Source organism: Egretta garzetta, unplaced genomic scaffold (assembly GCF_000687185.1).
Source record: "Egretta garzetta isolate BGI_Z169 unplaced genomic scaffold, ASM68718v1 scaffold91, whole genome shotgun sequence".
NCBI lineage: Eukaryota > Metazoa > Chordata > Aves > Pelecaniformes > Ardeidae > Egretta > Egretta garzetta.
The window spans coordinates 3475965-3489227 of NW_009258661.1; the positions used below are offsets into that span (position 1 = coordinate 3475965).

The 13263-nt window shown below is 38.9% G+C and overlaps 1 protein-coding gene across 1 annotated transcript in view; it reads left to right on the forward strand.

Annotated features, from left to right (window-relative positions):
* Nucleotides 1–13263, forward strand: part of FHIT (fragile histidine triad diadenosine triphosphatase) — a 450758-nt gene that overhangs the window by 309177 nt on the left and 128318 nt on the right. The window contains 2 exon segments of the mRNA XM_035903802.1: nt 608–753; nt 1636–1665. Coding sequence (XP_035759695.1) covers nt 608–753; nt 1636–1665 — 176 coding nt within the window.

Sequence of the window (13263 nt, forward strand, 5' to 3'; positions counted from 1 at the left end):
GAGTGATCGCATCTCGGGACGGGCTGGGCATCAGTCGGCGGGTGGTGAGCAATTGCATTGTGCATCATTTGTTTTGTATATTCTGTATATTCTGTTACCATTCTCATTATTACTATTATTATTATTTTCTCTTATTAAACTGTCTTTATCTCAGCCCTCGGCTCTAACCTTTTTTTTTCTTTCCGATTCTCTCCCCATCCCACTGAGGGAGGGGGGGGAGTGAGCGAGCGGCTGCGTGGTGCTTAGTTGCCAGCTGGGTTAAACCACTACACTGTGACTTTCAGAGGTGTTAAAAACAAGCATCCCTCCATCAAAATGGTAACTTTGAGTCTGAAAACTTTGCTTTCCTTTAGATGTCTCAGTAGTAAGATATGGTCCTTATTTTAGCCATTTTGCCCACATCCAAAGGAAATGTCTTCTGAACAAAGCATCATATGATTCCCTGTATTTAGCCTTACATTTCAGTGGCTCTTGTGGTAATCCCTGGAGAAGGAGGGATTTAGGCAGTACAAAAATGATTAGAAGCAGGTTACAGGCCAGGGATTCAGTCACTTGTCCTTCTGGACCACTCAGACTTCTGTTTGTGCCTTGACAATACCACCTTCAGATGTCCTTGTTTGTCCTCTGCGGCTGGTGGAGCGTTTCCATGACTTGTGTCCTGAGGAAGTGGCCGATTTATTTCGTACGGTGCAAAGGGTTGGTGATGTGGTGGAGAAACACTTCTGCGGCACCTCGCTCACCATTTCAATTCAGGTTTGTAAACCAGTCAACTAAAAAAGGTTTAATGGTTTGTTTTATCAAGCTTTCAACCTTCCTCCCTAGTCCAATCACAAAGGACGTTCAAACTTCAAGGGGCAATAAATGCAAGATAATAATAAAAAAAAGCAGCACAATAACTGCATTGCAGTCTGCCAGATTTGCCATTAAAAAGCCCCTAAGAGGCAAGCCAGCAGAAAAGTGTGGATAATTAATAACTGCAAAACTTCGAATAAGCCTGCAAACACTCCCAAATGCAGTGCTTGCTTGTGAGTATTTCAGCAAATATGCTTCCTTCAAAGAAGTGTTTGCAGAATTGACCTAGAGAAGGCAGCCACATCTCACCATTCAGCAGGTAACCCATTGCTGGTGATGGAAACAGGTAATTCCTGCTCACAGCTATTTATATGCAAGAAGAGAGATGTAGCCATGTAAATATGTTATCAATTCTGACCTTTCAGTTATTTGTGCTGAGTGTTTTTATACCAAAAAAGAGCTCTGTTTAAAGCAAATCAGGAGACTAAGCCCATTTCATTAGAATAAGAATTTAAGCAAGCATGCTTTGATTAAATTCTCACTTACGTGTCTGATTTTATATTCACAAGGATCAGAAATCTATTGCTACCTATTAAAAAATACGATCTGAAAGAATGAAAAATAACAACTATAATTTTTGTGTTCTAAGATCAGTTTCTTACTTTGCCATGGCCTCATATAGAAAGGTGCCATGTCCAAAAACTGTGTTGAATGGTCCCCAGGAAGATATGCTAAATTAGCATACAGTGAAATCAGATGTAAATGATTATTGAGTGAGATTTCTGAATCCCTGTGTGATCCTTGTTAGTTCCTCTAACCTGAGACTTCTCCCTTTGCTTACAGGATGGCCCCGAAGCTGGACAAACGGTGAAGGTGAGTGCTTATTATGCAGAATACAAATTAAGAGACAATTATAAGAACTAATAAAAGATCAAAGCTAGTCATCTGCAGACCATTTCTGTATCATTATTTTATCCTTGAGATCAAAAAAATCCCAAGTGTACAATAGCTGTAAATACTTTTTATTGAAATTGCACAGGATAATGTTTACAGGTTTTCTTTCTACACAGAAATTTTCAATCATGAAAATATCTTTTCTAAGCTGCTGGGTGTATTTATGCAAGGGAAGCCTTAGAAAAGAGGCATCTGTTAAAGTTTTTTGTTTGTTTTATGGAGAAAATATTGCCCTTCTATTCATAATCTCTTTGTTTGTCTTTTTATTGCCTAATGAGTTGTAGCTAATTATAGGAACAGTTAAAGTGAACCACATTATGAAAATATACCTTTTGTCTATGCTTTCTCTCTACATATTCATATCACATTCTTGTTACTGAAGTTCAGATGTAATGGAGCCAGTGAAGCTTAAAAACAGATTTTAAGTGTACTTCTGAAAAAAAGGCGGGAGGGTGGAGGGGAAGAGAAGGATTTATGATTATACTCTCCACTTGAGTAATAACATAGATAACATCCAAGATGGCTCTCCAGCCATGTTTCACTGCCTCGTAATGCAAATGCAAATGCATGTGTAGTTAGATTATATGCCTGAACATTAGATAAAGGCTATTTTTTACATTTGGAATCAAAAGAAAGTCAAACATGGCTATGGGTTAGCACTTTGTAAAATCAAATTAGATGTCTCAGAGAAGCTGTTTGGGTTGATTAAGATAACTGTAACAACCAAATGGTGGCATATAGAAACATTTTACTTCTTTCCAATTTGCTGTATTGACCATATTTTTCCTACTCCTTTTTTTGCCTGCTTTGAATATTTAGCAGAGAGGTAATAGAGTGCATTGGGTGGTTTTCACTGGGAACGCCAGGTGAAAGTCTCAGTTTAAATACTTTGCGAAGTAAATTTTGTCATTAACACCAACGTGTTTTAACAAGTATATCACAGGATTTATTTTAATATCTTGGACAAATGGGTTTTTTCTGTGTAAAGAAAAGGTTTAGAGGAATGAATATATTAAAATGTGAGAAAACTTGATAATGTAAAGATTTCCATCTTCTGTGATTATGAACAGTAACAAATGCTTGTGTAGGCCTTAAAAAGGCAAGAAAATCTGTATCATTTTACATTCGTATTGGAGACAAAGAGTATTAAGTGTCAATCTATCCAATACATTGCAAAATGGTAGCCACCCTTCGTGCTTCCTTCTCACACTTTTAATAAGCAATGAGATGAAAATGACCTGTTCTTACAGCTGTGAACCCCTAGACTCTGTAATAAGAGTGTGTATTCATAAATCAGAGGTTAGCAGTTTGCGTTTCTCTACTTTTCTGCATCATTGGGCAACACTGTAATTTATCATCATCACTTTGGGATGTTTATCATCCAAAAATGCCAACAAGTATTTTCTTCAGAGAACTTAGAGCCTTCAAAACTCAAATCGGGGAGGAAATTACTATGATCAACATCTTCTTTAAAGTGAACAATAGGGTCGATACATAAATAGCTGCTTCCATTTAAACTTTTTAATCAGGAAGTTTGAAAAAACACCTATGTGGTCTACAAATCATTTATGAACCTCAAATTCAATGTGTCATGTGTTTCTGTATGTGTTTTCCTTCATGTATCAGAATGCACAATAATCCAGTCTTCCTCTAAGGGAACTTTTAATTAAAATTTCTGGAAGACACTAAACATTAGAAAAATATTCTAATAGTAAGAATAGCAAAGCATTACAATAAATATCCAAGGGAGTTTGTGGAGTCTCTGTTTCAGTAGGGTCAGCAAGCGTATGTCAGGAGCTAATTAGGTATAGCTGATCTTGCTTTGAATGGGGTCACATACCAGATGTCTTCAAGAGTCCTTTCCATTTGTATTTTGTATAATTCTGTATACCTATATAAATATAGGCCTCTATATGTGCTATGAGGAAAAGAATTACAGGAAGCAGGGGAAGAGTACTGGATTTTAAACTGGTCAGTGCAAAGCTTTACTACAAAATGGGAAGAGCTGTCAGCCTAGCTGAAGACAAAAACTGACTGAGAAATTTTACCTGGAAAAGGTTAGGAAATTCTATGTCTTTGCCAACAAGAAGGAATGGTAATCCAGGTCTAGTTAAAATCTTGGACCTCAGTTTGAGTCTCAGGTCTTTCTTTGCTATGCAGATGCTGAAAATTATATGTGCAATGCATGCACCAGGTTTAAAGGAGATTACCCTTTCAGTGTGATTTTGGATAGAAATCAATGAGGAGATTGTCTGCCAGTCTTACAGTGCTGGTTTGAAACCTGCGGGTGTGTGCAGTTTCAGTCAGATGTGCCATGTACTGCAATGTCAGGTGCCTCTTGATCTATAAACCTTCCCAATTACCTAATGGGAAACTGTTGATAACCTAACATGTAGCTCTACTATTGCTGTACTCTGTTCCTTGTGGATACTGTCCTCCTCTGAATCTAAGCTAGCAGAGCCTGCAAGACAGTGTTCCAGGGAATCTTTTGGTCATTTCAAATTCCCCCATTATTGCAGTCTGTGTGTTTGCATTGGATGGGTCTTTGGAAGAAATTATACTTACACCTGACTCTCAGCTCGCCAATACTTTGGAAGTGTAGATGGGTCTTTTCTTGTCCTTTAGCAGCTGGAAATACATGTTTGCTAAGGAATTCTGAACCATGTCCCAGATCTCAGACCATAAAATTGTACAATATATTGCATCATAATCTTTTTCATAGCTGTCCACAGATTGTGCCTATTCCAGCCCTGTCACCTATTTATGAGAGGGACAAACGTCCCTCTCCAAAGGTGGTCATAGACTTGCACACTTTGTGTTTTATTGTAAGAGGTTCTTGTACCAACTCACAGCAGAGAACCTGAGCATCTCTGAGCAGCGTGTCGGCAAGCATAAACATCTTCCAGCATTAAAGACATTTTGAATATTTATTTCATCTTACGTGAGAAAGGAAGGAAATTGTATTTAGGTCCTCTTTTAAAGAATACTTATCTCTGCTATTTTGCACTCTTTTTTTCTTGGAGAACAGAAAAACTATGGTGTCCTTGTGCCAGGAATGAAGGGTGAGTTTCATGCCGGTTCTGTTTGAGAATGCCTTAAATATCCAGGCAATTTCATGGATCAGGGAAATCAGCTCTGCATCTTAATGCAGGGCTTGTATTGCCACGTCAAGTGAGTGACGTTTCAAGATTTCCCCAGTATATTTTATAGCCTTCTTTTCAACATCAAGTCAGCAAATGCTCTAGATGCCTTGGTGGATGTATAGCATAGTGTAGAATAAACTCTCAGGTTTACCTTTTATGCGAGATTCAATCACAAGAAACTTCATGTACTCTGTACTCCATAAAGGCTAAACAAATCAAGCTGGCAGGAGCATGATGCAACTAATTTATCTGTAGAGACAAGATAATATTGCACAGCAAGTGTCCGTTGCACAAACACATATGAACATATACTCTATTTTGCAGCAGTGTCGAAGTCTCCAGCAGCTCAGCACCTCCACTGTTATCCATGAGTAACTGCCTGTTTGCCAATTACAGGTTCACCTAAATAAATGAGAAAGCAAGGCTGATGGTGGCAGTGTCGGTATATGTGCAGAAATTTATTTTATATGTCACACATTCCACTAATTATTTTACACTGAGAAGATTGTCTCACGATTGTTTTTTGATGTACATGTTTTTCTTTCCCAGATGGTTTTTTAATGCTGTGTTAAATCAATCCACCTGGCTTGCATTCTTTAGAAATGTTAACCTGAACTGTGGAGTCTAGGGTTTATTTAAGCCCACAGCAGACTGCTCTCTCATACTATTTGTCTACTTATCTCTGGACCTGAAGTACTGGACTTCAGGTTGGAGTCTGTAAATTTAATCAGATCGCATTGCAGACTGATTGCATCAGAAGGATTAAACTCACTAACTGCAATACTTTTGATGCCTCAGCCTGCTTTCCCTTCAGACTGGCAGATGTGAGTCCTTGTTTAATGAAGTATTGGAAACCACCTTTTGCTCTCTTAAAAAAACAAAAAAAGCTGGCATTTGAGAATTGCAAAGGTTTTTCTTACCTCTAAACAAATATAAAAATTCAAGTGGAAAAAACATGGAAGAAAGAAACAAGTTTTTGAAAACCAGATTGTACTGAAACATGCCAACAAATGGTCTTGTTTGCTTTACTCTTAAAAACCATTGTTCTCTTGAAAGCTTGTGGGATGTCCAAAAATGATTTGATGAAGTACAGCAGTCTCTTTGAATTGCTTTGAGAACCACGCTAATAGTATTTGGTTGGAGAATATGTAATATTGCAGATAGGTAATTGGTACAGCAAATTCAGCAGTCTCAGGGCTGCTATGTCTGTTTTGAACTCATAATTTTCTTTCTATTCTTAGATTGGGGTGGGCTTTGGTAGGATGTTAGTTGTGGATATTTTCAAAGCTGGTATTATACTGACCCTTACAGAGATGGGGAAGCAGCAGGGGCATCCAGAGAGTTCCCCCACACATCCCCCTTAAAGCTTTTTGCTCACTCTTTGTTTTCTACTCACTCTAAATAATAATTCTTGCCCTTTCCTCCAGGACCGTTATTAAAATCTGCCTTGTGTTGGTCTAATTCTTGTGCGTTTTCTGTGATGCAATTAATGGATATAGCACTAAAGTCCCAATTTCCTCTTTGCTTTCTCAGGTCCTTACTCCTGTTCACTACATGTAACATTTAGTTTTTGGCAGAACTATAAGCTTTCCAGGAAAAGCATCATATTTCTTTTTTGTTTGCTATGCTTATAGTCCAGAGAGGCCTAATGGATCTGTAAACCTTCCCTTAATACAAATAATAATATTCAGAACTTAGAATTAAACAGTTCTTAAGGCCCCCTTAATTTGTAGAGATCAGTTCCTGTACTTAAAACATGGTAACAGTTGACAAAAGTAAGATGTGTCTGTGTCCAGGATACATCCATGTAAAGACATAGAAGTTTTTTGAAGACTGAAAGAAGTGAAAGAAAATTGGGAATGTGGAAACAGCCCAGTGATTGATGGACATGACACCATCCTAGCTGAGAATGCCAAAGGCTCCAAGGCACTGATAAATTGAAATGATGACCTGGATAATGAAGTCTGATCTAGAAATATCGGGCTGTGAAGTTCCCTGAAGGGATGGGAACAGAAATTTTTTGAAAGGTTCTCTTTAGCAGTGAGTTATGATGGTTCTGTATCTGGATGATTTTGAATTTCCAGTGGTGAATGTCATGACATGCTGTACCCCTGACTTGTAAAGTAATATCATTCTCTGTCCCTGGACAAACACAGAATAGTCTGTATGGAATAGAATGTAAAGAAGAAAAAAAAAAACCAAACCCAAAAAAACCCACCAAACCAAACAAAAAAAACAGGATTAAAAATATGCAACTATAAATGAGGAAAGTAAAAGAAATTTCAAAATATGTAAGTTAAAGAATGATAATGAGAAGGAAGATTTTACTATTCCATGCCAGCAATTCTACCCTTCTTTCCTGCCATATGGATTTCTTAGATGAATATTCTCTTTAGGCAGTTTAATTCCAAAAATACCCCTAGAGCTATTCAGAGTTATTGACACTGTCTAAATTAAACTATAATAAGCAAGTAAGTAGGCTCAAATGCTTGTTTAAATTGCCTTAGGATACAGATATTAAAAGTCCTGCAGCTCTGTTGGCCACATCCAGCATCGAGCTCTTCCCTTGCTGGGCACGATCCCCTTCAGCAGCAGACCTGCAGAGTGCTGGCCGATGGCTTTTTTGTTCTCCCAAAGGTCAACGGGTGGGAGCTAAACTGCAGGTAACGCACGCAGACCTGCAGAGATGCTTGCATGTGTGGAACATGAAGGGTGTGTGCAATTTCAGGAATGTCCGTGGGAGCACGGATGTGCCTGTCCCGGTCCCCGGCAGCTACATCACATCTCAGCAGAGCCCTGCAAGATGGGGGAGAGGCTGGGGCTGCGGGGGGGCCTGGCCGCACGCAAAAAAAAGAGCAGTCGCCCCACGTAGCCCTGCTCTTGCTGGGACACTGCTTCATGCTGCCCACAGTGACTTGACTGATTACTGCAGGGAAGGGCTAAACACTGCCAGGGCTCCCCACGCTCTGCCCTTCTGTGCAGCACCAGGAGAGCCTGCTCCTGCTTTGACAAAAGCATTTTAAATATACTTTTTTTTTTCTTTTCTTCTGGTATGTGTTCATATATTTACAATTTTCATGACAGAAGAATCTTGAACAAATCAGTCACTCAGAAGGGTTTATTTGGGAGGTTGAAAGCTCTTCAATTTTTTTTTTCTTATTTTTATCTATAACAGAGTTACATTTCAAGATGAGAAAGTATTTCTAGCTGAAAGGTGGAGAAGTTTTCCTCTAAAAATGTTATAACGGTATTTTGACAACACAAACTTTTTCTTCATGAAAACAAAACCTCTCTTGGAAATGCTTTCTGTTTTACTGAATTGGCATTTTGTGACAAAAAACCCCCCCACAATATGGGGGGGTGTTGAAAAATCCATGAATTGCTCTACATGCTGCTCTTCATTTGCCCCACAATGACTGAGATTAGGATCAAAAATCCTATGTTTTAATTAGAAAGTATCTTTCACTTCTTTGTTCCCATGTTACAGCAATATGTTTTGCATTTAAATCATTCTCTGTCTCAGAGTATGTACAATCGATCAAATGCCACTCTTGAGTACAGGTCCTACAAATACCCTATTGTACTGTAAATGCAAAACCTCTAGAAATCCCAGACAATGCATGAGGTCTAAAATCATTAAGAGCACAGTCCAGGCTGTCTGATTAATTTTTGTGTGGTTAGTGTATGAATTTCTTTCTGAGCTCCATCTCATCCATAATACTTTTTCTCTTTGTCAAGCTTGTATCTTATAAACCTCTTCATTTAACAAGGAATGCTTTCTTTCTTTCCTTTTTTTTTTTTTGTTACAAAACATTGCTTTTAACTAGAATGTAACTCACCAAGAAATGTGCAAAAGCATTTCTGTTTAATTCAGATGTGTAACTTGATGCTGTTCTGTGTTTTGTAGTAGGTGAAAATTGTTTATTAAGCAAGTGTTGCAAAGCTAGATTTCAGTGTAATAGGTTTCTGACTAACTCTTTCTAAAAAATAATACAATGCTTTATAACAGAATATCATGTGCCAGTGCTCTGACCTCATGTGATTTTGCACATTTGTCTTTGCATTCTTACCTACCAGGTACTGCTTTTGCTTCCACCAAAGATCCACCATAAAATTATTCCTACACTGACCACAGATTAGAAGGGATGTCAAAGGGTCATGTACAAAACAGACGACTCCTCTTCATGCCCATGTGTGCCTTCTGTAAGCAGGCATTTACCCACACTTAAACTGTTTTGTGGTTGAGTTTATTGGGTGTTCTTACCCAAAGGCATTTTCAGTTGACTGATCTGTATTAAACTTTGGTGCCTCGGCTGTCTGGCTGGATGCTGTGACATCCAGAGTCTCCCAGGGAAGGGCAGCATCACGGTGCTTTGCTCGTGTTAATGACCCAGTTTCAGTGAGACAGAGGGAATCCATTTATTAGAATCCTGGCTGCCTTATCAATGCAATAATAAAAAAAAAATGTTAAATTGGCTCCATGTTTTTTTCTCCTTAAAGTCACCTCCCCTTCTGAAAATGAAAGAGCTGTCTACTTAAAGCTGTCCCTGCAGCTCCCCAGAGAGCCTGCACAGCTTGAATGAGTTTGTTGCTTAAAAATGTCAGAGCGTATGTAATGCTTTTGCATGTGATAGCAAGGAAATGGAGGCCTTTCCTAGCCCTATATTTCTTTATCACATGAAAGAGTAGGTGGTTACATTGTCCTGTAACCTATTGAAATTCTAAGCACATCTGAAATCCAAGTACCTCTGATCTAGTCCATGCATTTTAGTCTGTTCTGGCAGCACCATGTTAGCCCGTGTAGGACTTTCTTTCAGAGAAAGAAAAGCCTTTGCCTGAAATGATTTAGAAATGGAAAACTAAGGTTAAAATAATAGAATAAAACTTGCTCAGCAAGCTCCAGACAAGATGACAGGGTGAAGAGTATGTAATATTTTTACTGTTAAAATAAAAAAAAAAAAAAAAAGTCAAGCATTCTGGCTACTGCAGTGGTTTTTTGTATCATGCTCATTGCAAGCTAGGCTGCACTATCCAAGAGCTTCCTGCAAAATAAAGCAAACCCCCTCTCTTAAGCCTCATTTCCCTCATCCCTCCTGAAAGCTGCTTGGGTGCCCTCTGGCAAGACCACTCATACGCAGGGTCATTCTGTGAAGCTAAGCTGTAGTTTGAAAGAATTTGAAATATGCCTTTAAAATCCAGTCTCTGGGAGCTTTGTCAAATGCCCCCTCCTCATTTGGCTAGTGATAGGAAAAGCCCACACTCTGGCTCGTGATGGAATTGTTGCTGGAATAGCAGTTTCTGAGGTTGAAGGAGAACAGATGCCAGTGCACCTCTTGTGTGGTGCTCACCATTTTGTGTTTTTCCTTTCACTTGCTTTTAGTGATGAGAGTGAAAACCTGCAGCTTGTGCAGTGCTGCTGATGTGGTGACTCCAAAGGCAGCATCTCCACTAGTTGTGTTTTCCAGAGGTCTATGACTCCACGCTGCTGTTTTCTGTTTTACTGTTCCAGTGACAGCTATTGAGCAATGCTCTACTGCTTGCACCGTGGTGCTTTTTGAGGCAAGTGAGGTGTAGCACTCACTGGGGAGCTAGAGAAACACTAAACCCCTTCCCTTTTGCAGAAATCTGAATGCTGGTGTCTCCAGTTAGATTGCACGCACATACATGTACCAAATGCTAAGAGGCGTGTCTTTAAAGAAAGAAAGGAATAATCATGAAACAAAGCCTGATTCTTACTTAAATGTAGGCAGTTACCTGGTAAAATCAGGTTGGTAGGTTTATCCTCTTCTCAGTTTTGGATCACATAAAAGAAATCTGCGTCTATGGATGCTGTTCAGCACAACTGCCAGGCCTTTTCTGGAGACAAATTCCCTGCTTGACTAGTAGATAAGTTGTCAATCAGGATTAGAATTTTTAAAATAAGTTATTCTGTGTCTGAATTAGCTGCTGCTGCTCCTGATTTTCTTTCCGTACATAAACACTCTGCAGCCCCTTGATTTTTGGAGGAAAAAAATAAATTGCAATTTCCAAATAGTCCATTATGTAAATAAAAGCATTTCTGGGTATTTTACAATTTCTTTTCATATATTAATATTTCAAATTTCTAGGAATGGTGCTACAATTGGCATAAATTGGGGAAAACCAAATGAATCTTTTAACAATTACACTGTCCCCTTAACCAAGATTACAGACAGAAGATTTGAGGAGAGAAGCTTAGATTCCCTATGTTAACACAGTTACCTACTTTGGAGATAAACTGTTCACTTTCAGAGAGGAAAATTCACCTGTAATAATAAGCCAACTGAATAAAATTCATCCAGACGCTTTCTTTTTTAACATTAGGTCACCACACACTTTTCTTTTCCCATCACAGACTGCATTTTTCTGGAGTCTGAGGTGCCTCAGTTCTTCCTAGCAGTTCTCAGTCCCTTGCTAGGAGCAGCAGACTGGTAACTCAATTTTACCAAGCAATTGTTGTGACAAAAGTGATTTGAAGGGCCAAGTCATTATTCCTGTTTCGTTGAGCAGATGAAGAGGCTAGGGTTGATAACAGCTCTGTCCTTTAGAGGCAGCACAGAGTCATGGGGCACTGCCCTGCTCTGGCTGTCCCAGGAGAGCCCACCTGTATCTGTGACATTTTGTTGTTCCATGTCTTGCTTCTGTCCTGAGCTTTTCCCTCTCCCAACCCTTCTCCCATGATCTGGGGCTTTGCTTTGTGCAGGGTACAAAGGGGATCCTTTGCTCCAGCAGTGCCCAAGTAGAGAACCCTGAGAAACTAGTTTATTTTTCATCATGGGTTGATGATGAAAATAACCCACTGAGGTTATGTCTATGTGGACAGACGCAGACAGGCTGGCTTTGTTAGCATGGGCTCGGGTCTGGGCTAAGAGGCTGCTTCTGCTTCTGGACTGGAAATGACATATGAAGCCAGAACAGATTTGTTTCTGCCTGTAGCCATATGCAAGGACCAGTTCTAAGTGTGGTGTGTCCATGCACACATCTCCTCTAAATAAATCCTGCCCAGTAGCACTTCAGAGCAAGGCTCTGCAGCCAGGAGCAGGGGAAATCTATACCCTGTGGTAAAGGTAGAAGATTGGAAAGATATCCTGTGTTTCCTAGATTGCTCAGACCTTTTGAAGGAGAAAAATGGTTTCTCCTTTGGTAATTTCCTAGCTTATTATCTCTGAAAAATCAAACCATTTTCTTTTCTCTTTCGTTTGTACTTTTTGTGAGTTACCTCCTTCATTGCTACCACAAAAATCTTCGTTTCCTTTTGTCTGCCTGGTATCACTGATTCAAATTCTCTCTGTGAGAGACTGGAAGAAAATAAACTAGGCCAGATGGAAAGTGTTCGTGTGAATGATTGTCTTGATCTTGCTTGTAAAGATGTTAAAATCTGAAATGCTGAATTCCTCTGATTTCATTAATGTTGAATTTCTCTGTCTGATTTCAAGTCTAGTTCTTAGTATTTGAAGTAAAGGTAATGCCCAGAGGTAGCACTTTATTTTTCTTTTTTTTTTTTTTTTTTTCCAGTGGATCTGTGAAATAAGCTTTATTAGTTCTCCACTGAGAAGGTACAGAAAAGACAATAATACTGTGAAGTTTTCTCACGTGGCCTTCCAGCACACCTCAGCTGGAGCAGAGTTATCATTAGGGGATCATTGGTTTGCCCAGACTAAGGAGTGGATCAGTTCACACCATATCTAATGGATGCTTTTTTCTTCAAATAAGTCATCTCTGAACTCAGCAAAAGCCATCCTTTCAATTGTGGCCTTTTGGTGAGACCACCCTGAGTTACATTTAGAATTATGATCTAGCAGAATATGAATCTGTTATCTGTCTTCAATTCTCTGAGTCCTGTGTAAGTAGAACAGCCTTGGTGTCTGGGGCTAGATTATTCTCTGGTATAAATGGTTCAGTTCACTTGTGAAAATATGTGGACTAACTCAGTGGAGCTTTTGCCATTTCTATACAAACTTTTTTGACCGAACTTGTGTAAGCAACTCTTAGATTTCATATAGTTTATCATTTAAACCTACAATTATTAGTCTTGTGTGTAAATCTAGTCATTTTGAATGCAAAATAGCATTTTGAGAAAATAACCTATGAAGCATAATTTGATATAGTGTTTTTATTTTTTTCTTTAAATATCTTCCACTTCACCTGAAGAAGTTCACTGTAACTATCAAGTAAAAAAAGAGGAAGGAAAAAATCCCAGAATTTATTAAGTTCTAATAAACTCCCCTCAGTGCACATACATTTAGTATCTTTCATTAACATTAATGAGAATTATGCATGCATCCCGGGGAGAAAAGGCACTGTTGTTTTATTTCTTTTCCTCGTTTTCAGTATTAAATCTTTTCCTGCAGTCTGT